This window comes from Hemicordylus capensis, chromosome 6, assembly GCF_027244095.1.
Source record: "Hemicordylus capensis ecotype Gifberg chromosome 6, rHemCap1.1.pri, whole genome shotgun sequence".
NCBI classification, from domain to species: domain Eukaryota; kingdom Metazoa; phylum Chordata; class Lepidosauria; order Squamata; family Cordylidae; genus Hemicordylus; species Hemicordylus capensis.
The window spans coordinates 52,039,751-52,065,657 of record NC_069662.1 but is presented as its reverse complement, the minus strand read 5'-3'; the positions used below and the strand labels follow the sequence as shown (position 1 = coordinate 52,065,657).

Genomic DNA, 25,907 nt, shown 5'->3' with positions numbered 1-25,907 from the left:
TGTAGCCAGTTATACCAAGTGGCAGGGAGTTCCCAATTACCAGTTTGCATTCACCTGAAGGTCTTCTCAGCTTAAAAGGATCTAGCTTTCTGTATGCTACTGTTAAACCCATACTGTTTTCACAGCTCCTGATTAGAGACTTGATAATAACTTGTGTTTATCACAGGCTTCACCCCTCTGCAAGATTATGGACAATTTTTCTGATAACATATTTTACCACAGAAGCCTGTTTGTTTCATGAGACATTAGGCCTCGTGAAAGAGATTTCAATCCTATTTCTACAAGGTATATTAATTTTGCCTGGAGGCAAGGACTGTTTCCTTTTATATAGGTTTTTATAAGGATATTGTTGACGGAGAGTTGGAACACTACCTAAACGTGGCTTAGATGGGGACAGTGAAGATCCCGAAAGCCAGGTGTCACTGACAAATCACCCTTTTATGGAGAATGAAGTCAGGTACACTGGATGGAGACTGATTGCCCTGATAGAAGTCTGTAAGTATGCTGGCACAGCGTGGTGTAGTGGTTAGAGTGCTGTACTAGGACCGGGAAAACCCGAGTCCAGTTCCTCATTCAACCATGACATTTGCTGGGTGACACTGAGCCAGCCACTTAAACGGCCTGGCCTGCTTTGAAGGGTTGTCGTGAGAGGAAACTTAAGTATGTAGTACATCACTCTGGACATCTTGTAAGAAGAGCTGCATGAGGCTACAGGAGAACAGGACTTTATCAGCAGTTCTACCCAAAAGGCCTTTGCAAGATTCAAGTGCTGAAGTTTATGTTGTGGCCTCTCGAGTGATAAGACTATGTTTGACCTGCCAGGTTTTTAAATGTTTCTTCAAAGTCACAAACCCACGAGGGTGGGGTGAACATGAACATTATCATCATCATCATTTTTTTTTTTTACTTTTATTACTTTTGCCTCCTGCCCAGGATTCCTGCTTGCAAGCTGACCCATTGGGTTGAAGCCCTTTCTACAGCCCACAAGCCATAGTGGCCATTGCAGGACCCAGTGGAGGACATTATCCCCTGTTTTGGACTTTGGGAAGCGGGGAAGCGAGGGAAAGCAAGGAAACAAAAACATTAGTGGAAAAAATAATAATAATATTGCCAAAAGACCAATTTGAAGTGGCCTCAGGTTTTACTTATTGTGTTGCTTGTTTTGAGAACTAGACCTAAGAAAGGTTATGACCTTCCTCTTTTGGGAATGTTGGTTGGCCACCCTGATCCCAGGATGCTGTCCCTTCAGGGGGGAGGAACTGATGTCTTGTATGCCTATCTTTTTCTCTCAGTAAGCAGGGTCCTCTCCAGGTTCTGTTGGTGACCCAAACAGTGGTCAAGTGTAAGGGAAAAATCCCAAGGGAGTCTCCAGAGGACGTCAACCCTGACCCAGAAGAAGGACCAGCAGTCCACCATCAGCAACAGCTGCAACAAAGGAGAACCCAGAACGCTGGGAAGTTAACCTTGATGGGTTAAAAACTTTGTTCTAAAGGGTAAAAGGAGATTGGATCATGGGAAAATCTGTTAATCATGAACTTTTAGCTTTTGGTGCTCTGATGCTTTTTGGATGTTGTATTAATATGATCCCCTCCTACTCCTCTGTTGTTGTATACAATGGGTCCCATACTGTTTAAACCGGACGTTTATATATATATATATATATATATATATATATATATATATATATATATATATGAATGAATCTATATCCTGGGTGAGATATCATCGTACCAGAAGGGGCTGAGGAATTTGTCCCCACTAAAAGAAAGGGTGGAATTGATATAATTGATTAACTTATAAAACTAATCTAGTCATGCTGAAAGGTTTAAAACACACAAGATGATAAAAGGTTAAGAAGGAATTTCCTCTCGAGCTGAAACTGTTACATAAGTAGGAACAAAGTACAATTAAGTTTACACAGGAAATGAAATGTGAAGATACCGTTATCATGTAGATTACTTGCCTATGTGATCTGTAATGTATAAAAGTCTGTTGTAAATGATGATTGGGGTTCTGGAATTTGGGCAATAGCCGGCCAGAACCTTTGCTTCTGCAGAGCAAATAAAGCCTTTTAAAACTTCTCCGCTGGTGATGTTCTTTGGCTCGCTGACCCAGTAAAAGAACCATTTGGATAGTATAGCAGTAATGGAGATTGCATTAGATGGGGTCAGGGCGTAACTACCATTAGGCAAGGGGAGGCGGCTGCCTGGGGGCCCCCACGCCTCGAGGGGCCCCCCAGAGGCAAGTCACATGTGAAGTGAGTGTGTGTGTGTCAGCGAGGGGCCCATTTAAAAAAATTTGTCTCTGGGCCCACTCCAGCCTCGTTACGCCCCTGCATGGGGATTTCATTAAAAAGGAAACCTGCTGGTGTATGGGGAAGGGAAGTAAAAAAAACCCCTGGTGCTGTGCTGGCTTGTAAAATGAAGTTCTTCTCTGGGTTTTTCCTTGCACTGGTGGTGTGATGAGCAGAGCTTAAACAGATGCCGCGCCCCGCAGCCCGTGAACGTGCGGGGGGGAGGTGGCATCTTTAAGAGTAAACGGACGGAGCCTGTGCTCGGTGAAGCAGTGTGCCCAGCAGCCCCTGCAGGCCTCTACCACAGTTGCTGGGGAGCACACTGCTTCACGGAGCACCCGTTTACTCTTAAAGATGCCACCCGCCGCTGTGCATTTTGACTCGAGTCGTGTATTGGAAATTATTGTGAGATGTAAAGCAGATGATCAGACCCTTGAATTGATCAGAGAGAGAGAGAGAGAGAGAGAGAGAGGGGAAGGCATTGCAGTGATTGGGGCGTGATTTCAGTGGATAAGAGAGGGGGCTTTGTCTAGGCAGACTAAGCAGAAGAGCTGCTTGCTTTATATTTTTGTCCTCATTTTGGTGGTGGTGTGGGAAGAAAGTGAAGGCAGGCTTAGGGATCCCCCCCTCCCCGCCCTGGCAGAAATTGGTCATGGCATGAATTTTTACAACCTACTGAGGGAACTGTTGTAGAGATCTGGCTGCTGAGGGTTTCCCTTTCTCTTTCATCTACTTGCAGGCTTAGCAGAGTAATAACTTGTAAGAAGTAACTCCAAGGTCTGTCATGAGGAGCAAAGTGGGGGGAGGTTGTATTAACTTCATGAGGGTAAGAGGAAAGTAAGGGGCGCGGACCATGCAAATACAGCATTGCCTTAAAACAGAACAAGTGGAAGGTTGTTTTTTGTAGAGACAAACATTTGCCTTTCATCCACAATTGGGGAAAAAAGTGGTGAAAGTGTTTATGGTGCACAGATCTGGGTCCACCAGAAAGAAGGGGGCTACTTCTAGAATCAGATGCTAGGTGTATGTGGCTGGATCTTATTGGGAGAGGAGAGCAAATATTTGAATGTCCAGTTTCTGTAAAGATAAAAATGGTGATGCTAAAAAGAACCTTTGTCCCCAAATACGCCAACTTCTTTTTTGCATTTTATTAACCAATGAAATGATAGGAGTTTTAGGAGAAGATACAAGAGGTGACATATAAATGATGCATGGTTTAAATGAGGATTGGGAGGTGTGGTACTAGGAAGCAGGGGCGTAACTACTATTAGGCAAGGGGAGGCGGCTGCCTGAGGGCCCCCACGCCTCAAGTCCCCCCCCCAGAGGCAAGTCACATGACTCCCCAACACCCACAGAGCTTCCTTCATTATGATCCTTCCTTTGACCTGGCTAGTATCTCTCTCTCTGTCTCGCGACTCTCCCTTCCTGCCTCCCTCCTTGTGTGTATGTATCAGTGAAGGGCCCATTTTAAAATTTTGTCTCTGGGCCCACTCCAGCCTTGTTACGCCCCTGCTAGGAAGTTATTCTTGTCTGAAGTTTTATCAGCAACAAAAAACACCCTGCCCCATATGAACACAATAGCCTAAAAGAGATCTGGCTAACCTTTATTTGTATACTCCCAACAGTGATTCCCATGCTGGTCCCAGAAAATGAGCAATTTCGTATGTAGATGAAAGTAGTACAGTATGTAAGTTAGCAAGTTACACAGCATTCTTCATTGGGCTGAGCAGCTGTAGAGATCTCTCCTTCAACAGAACCACACAGCACATTTCTACAGTGGGGCTTCTTTAAAATGCAGAGACTTCAGTAAATACATTCAAATAAATCTCTATCGGGTTGTCAAAAACAATTTGTTTTCACATCTGAAACGTGCACAGGAGCTTGAGTTATGCCTTCACAGTTGAGTGCTTTCAAAACTGTACATTTTGCATAAGGTTAAGGTGAAAGGGAGAGGGGAGCATGAGTTTACACGATGCAGAACAGCAAAAGGGGAAATTAATCTTGGCAAAACATAATTCTACCTATATTTCTAGTAGACAAAATATGAAACAGATCTCTGTGTGTGTGGACTGCAAAGAGGGGATCAGAATATTAATTACTTAAACCCTAGGGATGCAAGGGTTAGCTTGAAAGGCAAAAGACAAGCACTTTTTAAAGTGTGATCATCTTGATTGTAGTCAAGATTCAGAAGTCTCTTATCTTGACTTAACAATTTAATTGATTTTGTGTTTGCAATCAAGATGATCACACTTTAAAAAGTTGGGCTGTTGCTCTTCTGTAGTAACAATTCCAGAGGGTCCATGCTGCCTGATGCAGTAAGAACACAAGAAGTCTTGTGGCGCTTTAAAGATTAACTCACTTGTTGTAGCACAGGCTTTCATGGACTAGATGAAGTGAGCTCAAGTCCACAAAAAGGTTAGGCTACAATTGCCATGTTAGTCTCCAAGGTGCTGCAAGACCTCCTTGTTTCTTCTGAAGTAGTTACTTAGCCATGTGAATTTAAGCAATTTACTTCTCATATACAAGGTACATCTACAGTAATAGCTTTATATTAAAAAAAGAAAGTAGATGGATATCATCAATCAGATAAGGAAACTATGGCAGAAGAGGGCAGCTTCTGGCTTTACACAGCAGTAAGCACAGGGGGGAGCAGGGTCCAATCTAGATTTCCTGGCAAACATACCTGAATGATTGTATATATCCCATGTAATGTGAAGCAGTGCTGGACTAGGACCGGGGAGACCCGAGTTCAAATCACCTTTCAGCCATGATACTAGCTGGGTGACTCTGGGCCAGTCACTTCTCTCTCAGCCTAACCTACTTCACAGGGTTGCTGTGAGGAGAAACTTAAATATGTAGTACACCGCTCTGGGCTCCTTGGAGGAGGAGGAAGAGCAGGATATAAAAAATGTAAAATAAAATGAATATTTGTATTTGAGCTGATATTATGGTTATCTGAAAGATGGGTGCCAGATGTTTGGACGGGGTTGGGGGGAGGTGTGCAATTTCAGGGCTTGCCCTAGGCGCTATTTTTCCTAGATACACGTCTGAACCAGTGAATCATGGTGCAGGGAATTATCTGTTTTAATGATAAGTAAAGGGAGAAACGAAAGCAAATCTCTTATTTGGCTAGCCAAATACAGGCTCTGAGTCTGACTGCTATTTTGAAATGGCGAATGATTCCAGGGATTTCCCGCCTCTGGAAAACTCGAACTTGCTAGGTAATGATTGGCTGGACAGGCGCGCGAAATTCGGTGCTTCCGAGGCGGGAGGATATTCGAAAGCTATACGCGTCACCGACGTGTGCTCTGCTCACGCCTGCGTTCCTTGGGGTAGGCAGCCAAGCAAGCTGCGGCTAGTTTCTGTGGATTTCTGTCTCGCTTTCCCGTTCCACCTTTATGTAGAGAGGTAGGTGGAGTTCCCAACTAGTACTCTTGTTCGGAAATCGTGAGTCGCATCTGCTAATCACGGGGAACTCTGAGGAATTGCTTCATCCCTTCGGATTCTCTGCACCTGCAGCACCAACACGGTAAGGTATTGAATCATGCTACTTTGGGCTGCTTTTTAAAACATTAGTAATGATTTTGTATTGGGGTGGATCCAGCAGGAAATTACAGGGGGTGCTTCAGGAACGCTTTAAAAAAAAGATAAGACTTTTTTTCAGATATAACAATATATGAAAACTAAGTTTCATATATATATTTCAGAAGGTTTCAAGTTCCTTCTCTGGCTTCCCAAAAGAGGGCTGAGAGAGATTCCTGCCTGCAGGCTTGGAGAAGTCACTGCCAGTCTGTGAAGACAATACTGAGCTAGATAGACCAATGGTCTGACTCAGTATATGGCAGCTTCCTATGTCCTATATATAAAATCATATAATATATTTTTAAATGCAAATTTCACACCACTCAAGAGGACTTGAGGAGGAGGTTGAACTGTTACTGGATGTCTTTTCTGTTGCTGCCGCTGCTGTTTTACCTGGAGCATTCCCAAATGGGGCTTTTAGCTTGCTTCTCTGCCAGAATCGAGGTGTGCATTCACACATTAGCTGGATCCACGCTGAGGTCTGTGTAAGATATTGGGGACCGCTTCACACACAACTGGGTTTTTTCATTGTGCATTGGAGTGGAACCCGATTTATGTCCGGAGGGGGGGGGGAAATCAACTTTTTGTGTGGGTTATTTTGGACAAATTCACAGCAGGCTTAAGTGTGAGATTAAGAGGGGTCAAGTACTGTGAGTTATGGGGCATATTGCATATTTTGAATTTGTCCAAAAAAACTAATGATGAAATTGGAATTTTTTTACCCCAGACTTAAATCAGGCTCAGCTCCAATGCACAGTGACAACCCCAAATCGTAGCATGGAGTGCTCCCCGATAGCTTGCAGGGACTTGGAGTGACTAAATCTGGAGATGTGAACTCACACCTGCCTTTCCTGTGGTGAAGCAAAGTAAAACCTGGTAATCCCTGGTAGTTGCAGGGGAGGAGCAAGAAGCCAACCAAGGAAAGCGCAGGTAGCCCGCAGGCTGCTGGGAAGCGTGTGTGCTGATGAAGGAGATTGGAGAAGGAGAGTGCGCATGCTCATGCTGCACCACACTCTCCTTGCAAGCAGTCCCGCCCCCCATACTCCCTCACTCTCAGGCCCTGACTTGCAACTTGCACCGAGCAGCTGGTGGTGAGTGACTTGTGCTCAGGAAGCGCTGTGCGTAGCTTCAGACTCCCTGACTGAGATGCGTGTGTAATGTACAGTACTGAATAAAGTAGTTGCCTTATTGGTCTATGGAGGGGGATCTAAAAGCCACAGTTAGTAATACCTTTGTTAACGTAAAGTTGTGCCATCAAATTGGTGTCAACTCCTGGTGACCACAGAGCGACATTCTGGCGATGTTCTATTTGGTGGAATAGAAGAGGGGTTTACCATTGCCATCTCCCGCACAGTATGAGATGATGCCTTTCAGCGGATTCCTGTATCGCTGCTGCCTGATATAGGTATTTCCCATAGTCTGGGAAACATACCAGCAGGGATTCAAACCTGCAACCTCTTGCTCCCCAGGCAAGTTACATCCCTGCTGCACCATTGCATTTATTAGGGCCAACAAAAATTTATTATTTATTTTTACATTTTTATACCGCCTTTCGTTAAAAGAAAACCCCAAGGCGGTTTACAAAAATTAAAAACATACAGCAAAAAGCAGTAAAAACATCAAGCTAAAAACAAACATAAAAACAAGACAACAGATAAACACACAAGAACAGCAGTAAAAGACGATTATGTAAAAACCTGGGTAAAAAGCCAAGTCTTTAAAAGCTTTCTAAAAGCTGTGATGGAGTCCGAGGAACGAATGGCCACCGGGAGAGCATTCCAGAGTCTAGGGGCAGCAACAGAGAAGGCCCTGTCCCGAGTGCACGACAGCCGGGCCTCCCTCATTGTCGGCACCCGGAGCAGGCCCCCCTCAGATGTCCTAGTCAAGCGGGCAGCAACCCTTGGGAGCAGGTGGTCCCTCAAATACCCCGGGCCCAAACCGTTTAGGGCTTTAAAGGTCAAAACCAGCACCTTGAATTGGACCCGGAAACAAACCGGCAGCCAGTGCAGCTCTTTCAAAATGGGGGTGATATGTTCCCAACGGGCAGCTCCGGATAGAACCCTCGCTGCCACATTTTGCACTAGCTGTAGTTTCTGGATATTCTTCAAGGGCAGCCCCATGTAGAGCGCGTTACAGTAATCCAGCCGCGACGTGACTAAGATGTGGGTAACCATGGCCAGATCTGCCTTCTCGAGAAAGGGACGCAACTAGCGCACCAGCCGAAGCCGTGCAAAGGCACCCCTGGCCACCGCCTCCACCTGAGCCTCCAAAAGCAGAGCCGGGTCCAGTAGTACCCCCAAGCTGCGTACTTGCTCCTTCAAGGGGAGTGCAACCCCATCCAGAACCGGTAAAATCTCCTCATCCCGATTGGCTCTCCTACTGACCAACAGTACCTCCGTCTTATCCGGATTCAATTTCAGTTTGTTAGCCCACATCCAACCCATCACGGTCTCCAGCCCCCGATTCAGGACATCCACTGCCTCCATAGGATCAGATGACAAGGAGAGATAGAGCTGAGTGTCATCCGCATATTGCTGACAACTCAGTCCAAGTCCCCGGATGACCTCTCCCAGCGGCTTCATGTAGATGTTAAACAGCATGGGGGACAAGACCGATCCCTGCGGGACTCCACAGGCCAACGGCCACGGGGCCGAGCAGTAGTCCCCCAGCACCACCTTCTGGACCCTCCCCTCAAGAAAGGACCGGAACCACTGCAACGCAGTGCCTCCGATTCCCATACTCAAGAGGTGGCCCAGAAGGATACCATGGTCGATGGTATCAAACGCCGCCGAGAGGTCCAGCAGAACCAACAGGGACGCACTCCCCCTGTCTAGTTCCCGGCGTAGGTCATCCACTGGAGCGACCAAGGCAGTCTCAGTCCCATACCCAGGGCGGAAGCCAGATTGAAAAGGGTCCAGATAATCCGTATCATCCAAGACCCTCTGCAGCTGGGACGCCACCACACGCTCCATCACTTTGCCCAAGAAGGGAAGGTTAGACACAGGTCTATAATTGTCCAGGTTGGAGGGATCAAGGGAGGGCTTTTTAATAGAGGTCTTACCACCGCCTCCTTGAGGCACGATGGCATCCTGCCCTCCCTTAATGAAGCATTAACGATCACCTCCAGCCATCTGCCTGTCCCCTCCCTGGCAGCTTTTATTAACCATGAAGGGCAAGGGTCAAGAGCGCACGAAGTCGCCCGCACACTGCCCAGGATCTTGTCCACATCCTCAGGCCGCACCAACTGAAAAAAATCCAAAACAACGGGACCAGATGGTACCAGAGGCACGTCTGCCAGAACTGCCAAAACTCTGGAGTCCAGGTCAGCACAGATGCAAGCGACTTTATCTGCAAAGCAACAGGCAAAACGATCACAAAGAGCCGTAGATGACTCCTCCCCCATTGTCCGGGGGGGATGTGTGGAGCAATGTTTTCACCACACGAAACAGCTCTGTTTGCCTGCACTGAGCAGATGCAATGGAGGCGGAGAAAAAATGTTTCTTTGCCACCCCCACCGCCACGGCGTAGTCCCTAAAATGGGTTCTAGCCCGTGTTCGATCGGATTCGTGACGACTCTTCCTCCAGCGTCGCTCCAGCCGTCGTCCGAGTTGCTTCATTGCCCTAAGCTCCGAGGAAAACCAAGGAGCAGAACGGGCTCCACCAAGCCGGAGAGGGCGCTTGGGGGCAACCGTGTCAACAGCCCGGGCCATCTCTCCATTCCAGAGATCAACCAAGGCCTCGACAGGGTCACCAGCTCTGGACACTGGAAACTCCCCGAGGGCCATCTGAAATCCAAGCGGATCCATAAGCCTCCGGGGGCGGACCATCTTAATCGGCCCACCATCCCTGCAGAGGGCAGACGGAGCAGTCAAACTAAACCCCACCAGGTGATGATCTGTCCATGACAAGGGAGTGGTCTCAAATTCCCCCACCTCCGGATCATTTATTTCCCGGTCGGCAAAAACCAGATCCAGAGTGTGTCCCGCCACGTGGGTAGGGCCCGATACCAGTTGAGACAGGCCCATGGTTGCCATGGAGGCCATGAAATCCTGAGCTGCACCCACTAGGGGGGCCTCAGCGTGGACATTGAAATCCCCCAAAACAATAAGCCTGGGGGAACCCAAAGCCACCTCCGAGACCACCCCCGCCAGCTCAGGTAGGGAGACTGAAGTGCAGCGGGGTGGTTGGTACACCAACAGAATCCCCAGCCTATCTCGGAGGCCCACCCTCAAGGACAAACACTCGAAATTCTGAGATTGCCTGACTGGGCACCTGGAAACGGGGAGGGTCTCTCGAAAGATGACTGCAATGCCCCCTCCCCGACCCTCGAGGCGGGGCTGCTGCACGATCTGGAAACCTGGAGGACAAAGCTGAGAGAGACCAACCCCGCCCAGCGCATCCAACCAGGTCTCCATCACGCATACCAGGTCAGCACGCTCATCCACAATCAGATCGTGGATGAGAGATGTTTTTGCGTTAACTGACCTGGCATTCAGCAGCAGCACCCTAATCCTCGAAGGAGTGTTCTCAGAGCTCCCTAGGGCCAGAGGGTTGGGAGAAGGGCTGGAAAAAGGAACAGGCCTCAATTGCCTGGACCGATTTCCCCAGTAACGGCCTGCCCAACTCCCACCGCCATACCTCCCTCTGCCCGCTACCCGTGATATTGCCGCCCCCACTCCAGACCCACTTTTTCGCTCTCCCAGGCACATCTCCCCAGACTAACCCACCACAGCTTCTTGGCTTAATTTAAAAACCAGGACCAGGCTTATACGATCTCTGCTGATGTCTTAATTGAAGGAAGACAGATCTTCAAGGCAGATGAAAAAGGTCTTCAGGCCCCAGGCAGCTTGCCCCACAGCTGAGAGCCACAAGGACGAGAGCCCTTGTGCTCTTGCCCTTCGGCTCGCGCCCCTGGGCCAGCCTGCCCTTTATATTGGCAGAAGCCCCAGCTCAGCAACAGCCCAGGAGATGTGACACACCTGGAAGAGAAGTGGAGCAGAGGCAACAAACAGTCAGTGCCCCACCCAAGCTCTTCCCTTCTTCCTTCTTCTAAGATGACACAACATCTTAGGTAAGTTTTCAAAGTTCTATAGAACTCAAACTGAATCGGAGTCTGGGCCTCAAGGCCTTTGGAGCCCCCCGCAAATTGAGCACCATACCCCTCTACAAACACACCATGACATACACAGTATTTTTAACGCATGGGTCCTTGAGGGCACCAACAGCAACTGAATGAATACACAAGAATGTAAGAATATAAAACAGATATATTTATGCAGATATGCATTAGCAGAAACATTTCAAGACACAACTTAACATATTCCCATCCCACATATTTCTTTCCCCATCCCCCCCCCCCGTCTCTAAAGTAGAGGTCATACTTGGCTGCCCAGCATAGGTCACAGTCACGCTGGGACACCTCCAGCAGCACAGTAACCACATTACCTGGGACAGACGAAAATGGATTTCGGGGCCCCAGGGCGTGTGGAGGCCTGGAACTCTGGCCGGGAAGTCCAGGGAGAAGAATGCCTCTGAATGGGATGTAAAGCAAAGCGAAACAATGTGTGTGGTGGGGTGAGCTGGGTATCATGATATAATGGCTTTTTAACGTCATAAGGTGGAGTATAGGGTGCTTTCCAGATTAGCCGCTCAGCAGCAGCAAAATGCTGCTGTTCAGGCAAACCGCATTCAAAACATAAATAGCAAAGTGTCCAGCAGGGGGAGCAGTCTCATGAAAACTAGCAACCCCCCCAAAACAGCCACTTCTTTACTCCGGATATACGAAGTCATAGCACTGTATCGCAGTGATTAAATTCGACACAAGGCATTGGAAATCTGAACGGCACCCTGCTGTCAGTGTTGGGACTGCGGTGTCACAACACAGAAAGTGTGGAAGCACACTTCAGAGATTTGTCATGACCCCATTGCAGGGTGTAATCTGGAAAGTGCCCTGGAGGAGTTAAGCAGATTCAATTTAGCTAGCTTCATTAACAGCTATACACATACTTCAGGGTTTTTGAGATGAAGAGGCGGCAATAATTGTTGTTCCCCGTATTTAAAAAATATTGTTGCTCTGCCTCCAGTTCTCTAAGCAGCGAGAAGTTCCAGAGTCTCGCAGCGCCCTGGATTCTGCTATTCTTTGGAAGAAAAATCACTGCAGACTGACAGTGTATATCTGTAGTATTAGGCTTGTTTATACACGTGTACAGATTGGTCTTTGGATGGAGGTTGAAGGTAGCAGATTATTCTGGCAAGTCAGCAGAAGGTTAAATCAGAGAGGCCAAATCCTGCATCCTGTGATGCTGCAGCTCCTTGCCTTGCCTGCTTCATTCTAGGTCAACTCTCTAAAATCGTTCATTGAGTTTCTGTAGTTAGCAGCTTGCATTTATCACACTGACTAGCACAAATAAGCACAAAACATATCACACCGACTAGCACTTATTACACTGAGTAGCACCTGGAATGGGAGTGGAGAAAGGAGAATGGGGCTATCCTGCACCTTCCCCTGTCTTTCTCCCAGAAGGTGGGAGATATGTGCCTTTGTCATATTTGCTAATAACTGAGCTATCTAAGGATAATCCCAGCAACATATTGTTCAACTCTCTTTGCTCGTCATAGCCAGCAATAAAACTTAGAAAAGAAGAGGAGAGCTGGTCTTGTGGTAGCAAGCATGCCTTGTCCCCTTAGCTAAGCAGGGTCCACCCTGGCTGCATATGAATGGGAGACTAGAAGTGTGAGCACTGGAAGATATTCCCCTCAGGGGATGGAGCCGCTCTGAGAAGAGCAGAAGGTTCCAAGTTCCTTCCCTGGCAGCATCTCCAAGATAGAGCTGAGAGAGATTCCTGCCTGCAACTTTGGAGAAGCTGCTGCCAGTCTGTGAAGACAATACTGAGCTAGATAGACCAATGGTCAGACTCAGTACATGGCAGCTTCCTATGTTCCTATGTAATAGCCAGCCAGCTAAGTACCCTACCTCCAGCAATATGACCTCTCGCAATTACCCCATAGAGTTGGTGAACCCTCAGTTAAGAACCCCTGAGTTAAATCATAGCTGAGTTAAAACCAAAAAGATCACATTTATATTGGGGGAAGTATATCCAGAATAGGGCAGACATATACTGACAGCTTTTCAATTTTAGCAAAATATCAATTTTGACCAAATTGTGGCAATCTCTGTCTGTGTAAGCCCCTTCTGTCTGACAACTGCTTTACTGCCGTCTCTTTGTTGTGACTCCTCTCCAGAGCTGCTGTATGTAGTTTGTTCAGCGGTGGCATCTTAAGAAGCTTCATGGCAGAGATGGATATAGACTGCATGATGGCCACTCTGGAGGACTTGACCCAGGAGGAATTCAATAAATCCAGGACCTTGTTTCATAAGAAAGGCATTCCATTCCGTGTGCTAGAGAAGGCTGATAGAATAGAGATGGCTACAATACTTAATAAACACTGTTCACCGGACCACATGAAGGTGCTTTTTGATGTGCTGAATTCCATTCCCAGGAAAGATCTTGTGGAGAAGCTCTGGAAAAAACAAAGGGCTGGTAAGTTACATGCACAGCTGTACTAAACCAGAAATTGGGGATGGTGGGGAGGGATCTTTAGCATGGGGGGTTGGTACTTCTATCACTGGCCTACATCTACAGTAAGAATTGTCCCTGGGGAGTGCCTCTGCTAGTGCTGTTGTAATTAGGGATGTGTAATTAGGGATGTGCCCGAATCATTTCGGCACCTCTTTCAGGAGGCGCTGCTCCCTGCCGCCGAAACATTTCAGTGCGGGGCAAGGGGTTGCTTTAAAAGAAAGCAGGCAGATCCTACCTGCCGCTCCATCAAACTACCGCTACCCCGTTGTGGCACTGGTGCAAGTGAAGGTGGTTCGTGAAAGTGGCAGCCTGTGCTGTAGGCTCCTTTAAAGCACTGTGCCATGGTGACAGGACACTTCTCGCAGCATCTCTTGCATGGTGTCAGCATGCCGACGCCATTTCCGTGCCGATGCTGAGAGAAGCCTTTAAAGGAGCCTGTGGCATGGGCTGCCACTTTTACAGATTACCTCACTTGCAACGGTGCTGCGACGGGGTAGAGGCTGGTAGGACCTGTCTGCCTCCTTTTAAACTCACCCCTTGCCAGCCCCTGGGATTCCTTGTTGTAACTTTTTTGTGTGTGATTTGCCTCCTCTCTGCAGCCCTTTGTGTCTCCTAGAAATATGTCCCCTTGGGCCCCCCAACCCACAGGGACATTTTCAGGAAATGCAGGCAACTCCAGAGGGAAGGGGGGTGGTCACTGAAAATTATCCCTCCCCTCCAGCCATAAGTGGAGGTGTTCCCATGCACAACTCTCAGAATGCAGACTACTGATTTGGGCTTTGCCACCTGATGGCGCAGTGGGGAAATGACTTGCCTAGCAAGCATGAGGTTGCCAGTTTGAATCCCCACTGGTATGTTTTCCAGACTCTGGGAAATACCTATATTGGTCAGCAGCAATATAGGATACTCTGGGAAATACCTATATTGGTCAGCAGCAATATAGGAAGATGCTGAAAGGCATCATCTCATACTGCGCAGGAAGAGGCAATGGTAAACCCCTCCTGTATTCTACCAGATGTAAACCACAGGGCTCTGTAGTTGCCAGGAGTCGACACCGACTCGACAGCACACTTTACTTTACCTGCAGTGATCCCATTAACAGTGATCAGAAAGCTCTAATGTGTGCTGCTGGTTAAGGACATCCAACACTCCCCAAACCCTCCATTGCTCTATCCCATCATAGAAGCAATACTGAGGCACAGCTTGAGGCAATGCTGTGATGTGAGGCAGTGCAGTGGCAAATGTCCATTCCGGGACTGCCTTGATGGTTAATGTTCAGCTTCTCTGGTGAGGAAGAGACACCTGATCTTCTGAGCCTTTGCCTTTGTCCTGGTAAGTTTCACTTTCATTGGGATGGTTTAAGCAGTGTTTGTGAAAGAACAGCTTAGGCCTTGATGTGGAATTGTCTTATTGGCTTGAGGAGGAAGGGGTGCCAGGTAGATCTTAATGAGGCCTAGGTTGTTGCTACCGATACTAGAAGGCAGGTTGTAGGGCACCAAGGAAAACTAACCAGGAGAGTAATCCAAATTTGCAATGCTACAGAAGCCAAAGGTCAAATTCTAAGGATTCAGTAATGAAGCTGAACAGGGCCAAAGGCATGATGGGATGGTGTGGGTGGGGGGACTGTGGATTGGGCTGCTGCAAGCAGACAAACAGGAAGTGTTAACATCAAAAGAGCCCACAAAGAGACAAGAGGAGAGTAAACCTATTGCTCTGAGGCAGGGCTGCAGAACTTCACTCCTCCAGCTGTTGGACTACTGCTCCCATCATTCCCAGGCACAATGGCTAATAGGGATTATGGGAGTTTTAGTTCAACATCTGCAGGAGGGCCCAGGTTGTACAGCCCTGTTTGGGGGACAGCTGAAGAGTGTCTTGGAAACTCTTCTGAGCAGTCCAGGGTCTGCAGGAGCCAGAGATGTGGAGCTCGCTGTTTTATGTAGACGTGCTTACATCAACTAGTACTTGAGGAGTGAGATCTTGCATGCAGTCAAAATGCATACATTTGTGTCCCAGACATGTGCAAAGTGTTCCTTAATGGGGAGTGGGGGGTAAAGTATATATTCCTGAAGAAATGTTTAGTAATGGTAATAGTATATGTTCTGACTTTTACTATTTTCAAACGTTCTATGTATAGCCGTAGCTTGCTCATCTTGCATACATTCTACTGACCCCTAAGAATACTTTGGATGCTTAGCAAAGAACAGGAGAATGTACTTTGTTCTGCTTTGTTCTCCAGCAGAAGCCTGCTGGAGAGGAGGAGAAGAGGATACCATCTACCCCAGGGTGAGAGGCTGGGGTGCCTGCTTGGCTGCCTCTTCTCTTCTGCCCCCTTGGTTGCCATCTGCCTCCCCCTAGGACTGCTTGTGGAGAAGCTTTGCAGGACAGGGGCTGCAAGGGTGACTGGGCAGTTTTTCCTGGTTCCACCTGCTGGGTTTGCTGCTCAGCCTATATAGGAAGACTGCCAGTGGCGGCAGGCCCGCCACCAAAGGGGTGACACCAAAGGGGGTTGTCCCTTTGGGGAGAGCCACTTCGGGGGAGAAACGAGGGAGAGGGCTGGACATTTTATCCAGCTATTTGTATAGAGGGAGGCATTCAATAGTGGGGCTTCTGTTTAATCAGTTTGAAGTTGGGTTGAAGTTGTAATGTGTGTGGGTTTGTCTGGAGATGGGGAGGCAGGGAGCGCCTTCGTTGAATGTGGGGCAGCTATTCCGGTGATGGTGGGGAATAGAAGAAGTAACGTTGGCCGGTCAGCAGGCTGTTCCAGGGGAAGGGTAGTCAGAAACCTAATTGCTGTCTCCCCTTCCGGCTCTGCTGCCAGCTCTTTGACCTCAGGGAGCACTGCCAACAACCCACATAACCTTACCTTGCTCCTCTGAAATGCTCCTCTGCAATGCCAGGTCGGTCCAAAATAAATTAGAACTCATCCATGATTTGATTATGGATGAAGGGTCCAACCTGGTGTGTATTACCGAGACTTGGTTGGGGGAGACTAGTGGCCCAGTCTGGTCCCAGCTTCTTCCTCCAGGATATTCTGTAGAGGAGCGGGTGAGGGGACGTGGGCAGGGAGGTGGAGTGGCTGTGGTCTATAAGGATAACATCTCCCTTACAAGGTTCCCTGTCAGGGTATTGGACCATATTGGATGTGTGTACTTGAGTTTGGGGACCAGGGATAGATTGGGACTTCTGTTGGTGTACTGATCACCCCGCTGCCCTACGGAATCCCTTACTGAGCTCACGGACTTGGTTGCGGAACTCGCGTTGCAGTCTCCCAGACTCTTGGTGCTGGGGGACTTCAATGTTCATTTCAGGACCAATTTGTCCGGGGCAAGCTCAGGAGTTCATAGCAGCCATGACAACTATGGGCCTATCCCAAGCGGTCTCTGGATCAACGCATATTGCAGGTCACACGCTTGATTTGGAATTTTACTCTGATCAGGGTGGTGTTCCGTGGGTGGGGACGCCTGTGATATCCTCCTTGTCATGGATGGACCACCATCTGGTTAAGGTTGGACTTACAACCGCTTTCCACCTCCACAGGGGCGAGGGGCCTATTAGAATGGTCTGCCCGAAGAGGTTACTGGATCTGGTAGGATTCCAAGAAGCCTTGGAGGGATTCAGTGTTGGCTCTGCTGGTGATCCTGTTGATGCCCTGGTTGAGAATTGGAACAACTTGCTCACCAGGGCAGTAGACACGATTGCTCCTAAGCGTCCCCTCCAACCTGCTTCAAAATTGGCCCCTTGGTATATGAAGATCTACAGGGGCTGAAGCAGCAAGGTAGGCGACTGGAGCGCAAGTGGAGAAAGACTCGACTTGAATCCGACAGATTACAACATGGAGCACATTTAAAGATCTATGCTCAGGCGATACGTGCAGCAAAGAAGTTGTTCTTTTCTGCCCGTATTGCCTCTGCGAGTTCACATCCAGCGGAGTTGTTCAGGGTTGTGAGGGGACTAGTATCTGCCCCCTCTCCCTTGAACCAGAATTTGGAAGCATCAGTCACCTGCTGTGATGTGTTTAATGAAATTTTCACAGTCAAAATCTCTCGGATTCAGGCTGACTTAGATGGAGACTCCACAATTAATTTGATGTCTGAACTGGAGATGTCCAACAACTCCTCTTATACGATTTGACTGGATCAATTTCAGTTTGTGACTCCAGATGATGTAGACAAGCTGCTTGGAGCGGTGAGGCCTACCACTTGTTCTCTTGACCCTTGTCCAACATGGCTTGTTCGATCTAGCAGGGAAACTGTTGTAGGCGGCCTGGTAGAAATCATAAATGCTTCTCTGAGGGAGGGCAGGATGCCTCCTTGTCTTAAGGAGGCAATTATTAGACCTCTTCTAAAGGAGCCTGCGTTAGATCCCTCAGTTTCCAATCTCCCATGGCTGGGCAAGGTAATTGAGAGGGAGCTCCAGGCAGTCTTGGAGGAAACTGATGATCTAGACCCATTTCAAACTGGTTTTCGGGTGGAGACTGCCTTGGTCAGCCTGATGGATTATCTCCAATTGGGATTTCATAGAGGAAGTGTGACTCTGTTGGTCCTCTTGGATCTCTCTGCGGCTTTCGATACTATCGACCATAGTATCCTTCTGGAATGTCTGAGGGTGTTGGGGGTTGGAGGCACTGTTTTACAGTGGTTCCGCTCCTACCTCTCAGACAGATTCCAGATGGTGTCGATTGGAGATTGTTGCTCTTCAAAATCTGAGCTTAGGTATGGTGTCCCTCAAGGCTCCATACTTTCTCCAATGCCTTTTAACATCTACATGAAACCGCTGGGAGAGATCATCAGGGGATTTGGAGCTGGGTGTTACCAGTATGCTGATGACACCCAGATCTACTTCTCCATGCCAGCTTCTTCAGGAGCTGGCATATCCTCCCTAAATCCCTTCCTGGGAGCAGTAATGGGCTGGATGAGGGAGAATAAACTGAAGCTGAATCCAGATAAGACGGAGGTACTTATTGTGCTGGGTCAGAACTCTAGAGACTATTTTGATCTATCTGTTCTAGATGGGGTCACACTTCCCCAAAAGGAACAGGTTCGCAGTCTGGGAGTACTTCTGGATCAACGTCTCTCTGGTTTCTCAGGTTGAGGTGGTGGCCAGGGGTGCTTTCTATCAGCTTCGGCTGATACGCCAGCTGTGCCCATTTCTTGAGATCAGTGACCTCAAAACAGTGGTACATCTGTTGGTAACCTCCAGAATTGACTTCTGTAATGCGCTCTGCGTGTGGCTGCCTTTGTATGTAGTCCGGAAACTTCAGTTGGTTCAGAATGCGGCAGCCAGGTTGTTCTCTGGGTCATCTTGGAGAGACCACATTACTCCTTTGTTGATGGAGCTACACTGGCTGCCAATAGGTTTCTGGGAAAATACAAAGTGCTAGTTATAACTTACAAAGCCCTAAACGGCTTAGGCCCTGGGTATTTAAGATAACGTCTTCTTCGCTATGAGCCCCACCGCCCATTGAGGTCACTTGAGGAGGTCCATCTCCAACTGCCGCCAACTCATTTGGTGGCTACACAGAGACGGGCCTTCTCAGTCGCTGCCCCGAGATTGTGGAATGTGCTCCCATCTTGGATACGAGCCTCCCCGTCTCTGGCAATTTTTAAAAAACTTCTGAAAACACATCTCTTCAACCAGGCTTTCTCAGCTTTTTAAAACTTGTTTTTAAATTGTTCTGATTATTTAATTGTTGTTTTATATGTTTTTAATTTTTAAAGGTTCGGTTTAGAGTGATTGAGGCATGAGATGCCGGGTTGTGTACTTCAGATTAACCGTTTTTATTTGAATGAAATTAGCTATGTATACGATATTTGAAGGTATTAATGTTTTATGTGTTTTATCTATTTTATTGTTGTTGTTGTTTCTTTTCTTTTCTTGTATTTATGCTGGCCTTGGGCCTAAATAAACAAATACTAATTATTAATCATTGTTTCATGCTTTTAGAATTTTTGTTATAATTATTAACTGATTTTAATGGTGTTTTAATGTAAACCGCCCTGAGCCTTTTGGAAGGGCAGTATAAAAGTTTAAGTAAGTAAGTAAGTAAGTAAATAAATGCTGGAGAATACTCTACTGCATTTACCTGAATCCAAGAGTAGGTTTTTTTTTTCATTTCTTTCATGTTAGACATTCAGAGTCTTCTTTCTTTTGGGTAAATAAAGGTTCAACCTCTATTTTTTAAGGGGCTGACTTTAAATTCAGAGTCGTATTTGGGTAAATACAGTATGTAAAAATGCTGGAGTAATATGAATATTTCTTATCTCATTGCAATAATGGTATAATTTTGTTATACTGCACAGAAAAGGAGAAGGAATGTAGCAGTCAAGATGTTCAGACAGATGGTGTGGAGCCACCAAGACTCAGTGAACCAGAATCATATTGTGGTATGTAATTAAGAACATTAATTACACATTAATTAATTTCACATTAGTCCAGTGAAATGTCAAGAACTGTACTTGTCTATAGGGATGTGCACAGACTGGTGTTTGGCCAGTGAGGCAAGGGGCTACCTTTTTAAGGAGCAGGGAGGGTGCCCATCCACCCCCGCCGCCATGTTTCCCCCACCGGCGCTGTCTGCAAAACTGATGCCACGACACATGCACTCCGGCCACTGAACAGGGCTGCCAGGAGGTACGCAGCAGCCCTCAGCACCGGTTTTGCAGACAGCACCGGCAGGGGAAATGCGGAGGGGGTGGGGTGAAAGGTAACCCCTGCTCCTGAAAGGTAACCCCCTGCCTGCCACCAAACCAGCCGAATGCTGGACCTCCAAACCGGTTTGGTGGTCTGTAAAAGGACTGCCAAACTGGTTCATGCACATCCCTTCTTGTCTACAGGCTCTGGCCAGTTCAGCCAACGTAATTAACCAATCAACCAGTGTTGCCCTTCTGATGGCTTGCCTGTCACATGTCTTCTTTCCTCCCCAGCCTCTGAAGAACTAGGATGTAGGTGTATTGTGTGTATCTCTCTCTTTGTTTTATGCTTTAATGCACATTGTATTTATTAAATGATATCTTGCTTGGAGATACCAAAACATGATTCGTGGTTTTACAACTAAAACCATGAAAAAGCAATATCTTAAACAGTAACATAATTAAAATGACAAAGGTCGATATGCTTAGACTGCAAGAGAATAAAACCGGATTCAATTTGTTAAGAAAAGGACTGGGAAGGTTTTTAAGTTAATACCTGGGCATTTTCCACACAGGGCTTTTAGCTTGCATTTCCTCCAGAATGGAGGGTGTTCATTCACGTACCAGCCAGATTTACCCCGAAGTCCCTGCGAGCTATGGCGGAGCACTTCACACATGATTTGGGTTTTTCATTGTGTGTTAAGTGTGTAAAAAGAAGGAATTGTTGTGCTGTCGAGTCAGTGTCCACTCTTGGCGACCACAGAGCGATGTGGTTTTCTTGGTAGAATACAGGAGGAGTTTACCACAGCCTTCTCTCATGCAGTATGAAATGATGCCTTTCAGCATCTTCCTATATCGCTGCTGCCCAATATAGGAGTTTCCCGCATTTTAGGAAACACATCAGTGGGAATTTGAACCAACAGCCTTCTGCTCTCTAGGCAAATTTCCACTTTTTGTGTTCGTTATTTGGGGCAGTTTCAAACCCTCAGTAAAGCCTCACAGTAAACTCAGGGTAAAGCCTGCAAAAATAGGTGCCAAACAAACCTTGGGAAGAGCTTTCCAAAGACGACACCACAGCCAAAAAGCCCTTTTCCTTAGATATGGAAAAGGGTTTCTAGTTACTAGGCTGGTTCTCATGATTGACAGCTGGGTAGGAGGGCTGTCCAGCCAGGCTCCAAGCCCTGTGTGCGCTCCCAAGCAATGTTCATGTGCTGGCCAAAATCAAGGTAGGGGGAGGTGGAAGTGATTGTGTGCTAACCACGATCTGGGTGGGATGGCGGCAGCTGACACCCACATTGTGTACCCAGAACTGTATCAAGGGTAGAAGAAAAGTGGCCCTGAATTGCGTGGGATATTGGGGGACACTGAGGAACTGTCTTTCTCCCCCATCATGTCTAGTGACCCTGGGAATTGGGGTGGAGTGGTGTGGAGCAGAAGGCAGAGAACATCTAGAAAGAGGGAGGATTACTGGGTTAGTGAAAGGAGAGGCCATAGGAAGCTTCATTTCCTGATCATATCCCATGTGGCCAAAAGGAAAAAACCTCTGAGTTGGGAGGGCCAAGAAGATGAAGATAGGAGCAGAGCAGGAGGGGGCTGGCTAACAAGTGTGCGGAGAGGGCAGCTCCTTGTTGCAGGTGGGCAGCCCTATTCTCATGACACTTTAGTCAGGGCTTGAAAAAGACATCAGACAGACCCTGGGGCACTACTTACATTTAGGTAGTGATTCCCACCCACACCCAGGAAGAGTCCATCTACCCTGGAATTCCTGCTCTTTAATCCTGAGTGTTTGAAGTGTGTGTGTCAGTGTTCCCTCTAACAGGGATTCCCAGATGTTGATGACTATAACTCCCATAATTCCCAGCCAAAGGCCACTGCGTCTGGGGATGCTGGGAGTTGTAGTGAACCACATCTGGGAATTCCTCTTAGAGGGAACAGTGGTGTATGTATATGTGTGTTCCCTCACAGGGTGGCATTAATAATGTCTTGGATCCAGCTGGTCAACCTCATCTTGCTAGAGGTAATCTATGACCTTGGATTTGCTGCACTTGCCCACCTTCAGCCTTTTCCTACCCCACTTTGCTGATGTGCAGTTGGAAATGAACTCACTACCGCAACTGGAAGAAGTAGGAAAGTGGGGACAGCATACTAGGATGTGCACACAAATTTGATTTAGCAAGGCAATCATGCTAGCCACTGTTTGTCAAAACTGACTACAGAAGAACTTCCATAGTCATGGGGGTTCCATTCTCCGCTATTACCGTCGATATGGAAACCGCAAATACGGAGGTATTGAACCAATGCAAATGTGGGGGTTAGGTTCCTGGAGGTCGGGAAACTGGCAAAAAAAAAGGTTAAAATGGTCCTTTAAATGTGGGGGGAAGTGGCCTACTGTGCTTCACAGATCCCCAGCAGTGCCCCCAAATAGTTAAAAAAAATCAACTGAATATCGTGTTTCCCCCTGTTTTGTTTTTTTAAAGGCGCCATTTTGAGGCTCCTGGTCTTAAAATGGCAGCCAGAAATGACTTTGGAGGTCATTTCTGACAAACTTCAACCCGTGGATATGCAAGGGTTAACCCTTTTTTAAGGCATTCCTCCGCCCCCCGCATGTATATACCAAGGTTGTGTCAATTACCCGACCACAGATACTGAGATACTGAGTCTGAACAAGGTTCTCCTATATATAGGATTGTACCCTTAGTTCTAAGTTCTGCCATTTGAAAATATGTTCTCCTTCATTCCAGGTACATACAGGCTTTCTGATCTAGAATACTATGCTACAAACAATCAAGACCAACTGATAAAGCAACTAGAAGACCAGTTGGAACCCAATGCAATGGAGGAACTGAAGAAACAGTTGGCTCAGAGAAAGCTGAAACATTCTTTTTTGTTCACTGCTAAAGAATCATATGAACTGTTCAGTAACCAAGATGTGGAAAGATACCTGAAGGATACCTTCAGTGGTAAGAAATCACAAAAGATACCTAAGAAAATTATTGACATTTTGTTTTTTCTAGTTAAAAGCAATAAGAAAATAAAGGCCGTGGGTCAAAAATGGAGTAAAGATCACACTAATTTCAAGCGGAAACTTCAGGAGAGTGAGTTGACAGATAAACCAACCACTTCAAACCCTGCAAATTCTACTGGTGAACATGAGCCAAAGTATCAAAGGAAAGAATTGCCAGCTAATGAAGAGAAAGAGAATGCTCTGATTCCCCAAAATGTCAGTTTTCTGAAACAGAATTATAGAGAAGAAAGTGAAGCTGAAATAGAATATGAAAGAAAGGATAAGGATGTCTTTTTGAGGACCAGTGAAAATAAAGATCTTGCTTTTGAGGATTCTCAGGGTTCTGAAAGTGAGGTGCCTCAACTCAAGACAGAAAATGAACTTTTCAATGATATTATCAGGAAGCAGCAATCATTCATAGCCCAGAATGAAATAGAACCTGAAATAGAATATGAAAGAAATGATAAAGATTTCTTTTTGAGGACCAGTGAAAATAAAGAACTTGCTTTTGAGGATTCTCAGGGTTCTGAAAGTGAGGTGCCTCAACTCAAGACAGAAAATGAACTTTTCAATGACGCTATCAGGAAGTGGCATGAAATGAAGGTGGGAAAATCCAGTTTTGATCACATTGGTGTTCGTGAGCACAAAACATGTAGCTGCTTCATAGCCCAGAATGTGCTCCTGTTCAGGTTAGCAGGAAACACAGAGTACAGACTTTTAAGGATTCTACAAAATAAAAAAGATCTTACCCCTAAAAAAAAGCTGAAGAAAAATGTGGAATTTGAATTGCAGTTTAACATGGCTATTCTGGATGCTCCAAGCTCTGATGTTATAGACTGTATGAGTGATTTTTCTGACGTAATTCAAAGTGATAGTAGTTCTTTTGCAAAATTTGAAAACTTTTTTAAAGATGTTGTATCTAAAATTGTGCTTCCCCTTCTAGCTTTGTATAAGCGCGTACAGGTAAATATTCCCCAGAAGGCCCTTGAATGCTATTGAGCATAATAAATTAATGAAACCTTTGATCCAGAAGAAACTGAGTACTGATTCCTGCCCTCACCTTTCTTTTACACTCATTTCCCCCCTGTTATTTCTACCCCTCAATCTTGTCTCTTGGTGTATGTTTTTATTCTTCTCATTCTGTCTCCCCATATACTAAATCAGTTTCCCATGTTGCTTTCAGCCATCCTGAGGAATCAAAGGATTTAGAAATGAGGGTGTGTGTGTGTCTGTCTGTCTGTCTGTCTATATAAACAAGACTCCTCTTGTTTTGTTGAGAAACATGTCCCAGAGCTGCTTCATAAATGTTTTAAGGGACTTGCGGCTGCAGAATGTTTCGAGACACAGATCTTGACATATTTTGACTTCATTGCCTTTGTATTCCAGCAGATGCAAGATGTTTAATGCTCTAAGAATTTTTTCTTTGTGATCATAGCTTCTGGAACAGATTATTATGTCCCTTGGCTGTGGAGGGTTTTTAGAGCCCAATGTCACTCCAGGGTGATCTCCAGAGAGGGACGAACTTCATTCAGCCATTTGACCAAAAGGTTGACCATGCTTTCAGCAGATTCCTCCAGCCCTCTAATACAAATTTTCACCCAGCAACTCCAGTTCTTCCAGTTTGACCCTTCTCCAACGTGGCTTATATTATCTGGCAGAGGATTGTTGCAGAAGGCCTGGTAGAGAGTATAAATGCTCTGAGGGAGGGCAGGATGCCTTTCTGTCTTAAGGAGGCAATCATTAGAACTCTTCTGAAGAAGCCTGCATTGGATCCCTCAGAGTTAAGCAGCTATAGGCCTGTCTCCAACCTTATGTAGCTGGGGAAGGTAACTGAGAGGGCGGTGGCCTCCCAGTTGCAGACAATCCTGGAGGAAACTGATTAGACCCATTTCAAACTGGTTTTCAGGTGGGGTATGGGGTGGAGACTGCCTTAGTCAGCCTGATGGATGATCTCCAAAGGGGAATTGACAGAGGGCATATGACTTTGCTGGTCCTTTTGGATCTCTCATCAGCTTTCAATACACCATAGTATCCTTCTGGAGCATCTGTGGTTTGGGATTGGGAGGCAGTGCTTTGCAGTGGTTCCGCTCCTAACTCTCAGGCAGATTGCAGATGGTGTCGCTTGGAGACTGTTGTTCTTCAAAACATGAACTTTTATATAGCATCCCCCAGGGCTCCATACTGTCTCCAACGCTTTCAACATCTACATGAAACCGGTGGGAGAGATTACCAGATTATCAAAACCACAATTAAAATTACATTTTTTAAAAAAGTTTCAAATTAAAAGTTATTTTAAAAAAACTAAAAACAGAACCATCATTTCCCATCTGCTTTACAAGAAACTCCTTACTACATCAGATCTGCACTTGCAGCCTTCAGACACCCACCCATGGAGATATGGCGGTTTCCTTATTGCCCAAAATGGATACTTCACTGCTGGAATACAAAGGATGTACTGCAAAATGTGTCACAAAAAGGAGTCTCAATATTGGGCTGGAAACATCAGAAAGGTCAAAGGATTGTGTTAGACCCAAATAGCACAGAACCTGTATTACAGATGATTGAGCAACCATATGCTGATATGATTGCTGATTTATCAGATGTTTTTGCCGATACAACTGGCATTCCCATGCATTTAAAACTTGGTGCTAAATAAACCTTTTGTTTAATCTAAAGCGTCTCAGGGCGGCAACAGAGAAGGCCCATCCTTGTGTAGCCACCACCAGATGAGCCGGCGGCAGCTGCAGACGAACCTCTCCATAGTATCTCAGTGGGTAACAGGGCTCATAGTGAAGAAGACGTTTTCTTAAATACCATTG

General features: G+C 46.5%; 1 protein-coding gene across 1 annotated transcript; it reads left to right on the top strand.

Annotated features, from left to right (window-relative positions):
* Positions 1-5,578: 5,578 nt before the first annotated feature.
* LOC128329013 (uncharacterized) lies at positions 5,579-24,124 on the top strand. Its single transcript, XM_053259374.1, has 4 exons — positions 5,579-5,701; positions 13,118-13,416; positions 19,755-19,838; positions 22,826-24,124. Exons 2-4 carry the CDS (start codon positions 13,164-13,166, stop codon positions 24,085-24,087), a joined length of 1,599 nt encoding a protein of 532 aa, XP_053115349.1. The 5' UTR covers positions 5,579-5,701; positions 13,118-13,163; the 3' UTR covers positions 24,088-24,124.
* Positions 24,125-25,907: the final 1,783 nt, after the last annotated feature.

What these genes read in the sequence shown, in the direction of transcription:
- LOC128329013 (XM_053259374.1), top strand. Translation starts at nt 13,164, where the DNA reads ATGGCAGAGATGGATATAGACTGCATGATGGCCACTCTGGAGGACTTG. An exon ending in CTGGAAAAAACAAAGGGCTG is followed by an intron (nt 13,417 to 19,754) that starts GTAAGTTACATG and finishes TATACTGCACAG; the next exon opens with AAAAGGAGAAGGAATGTAGC. An exon ending in TGAACCAGAATCATATTGTG is followed by an intron (nt 19,839 to 22,825) that starts GTATGTAATTAA and finishes CCTTCATTCCAG; the next exon opens with GTACATACAGGCTTTCTGAT.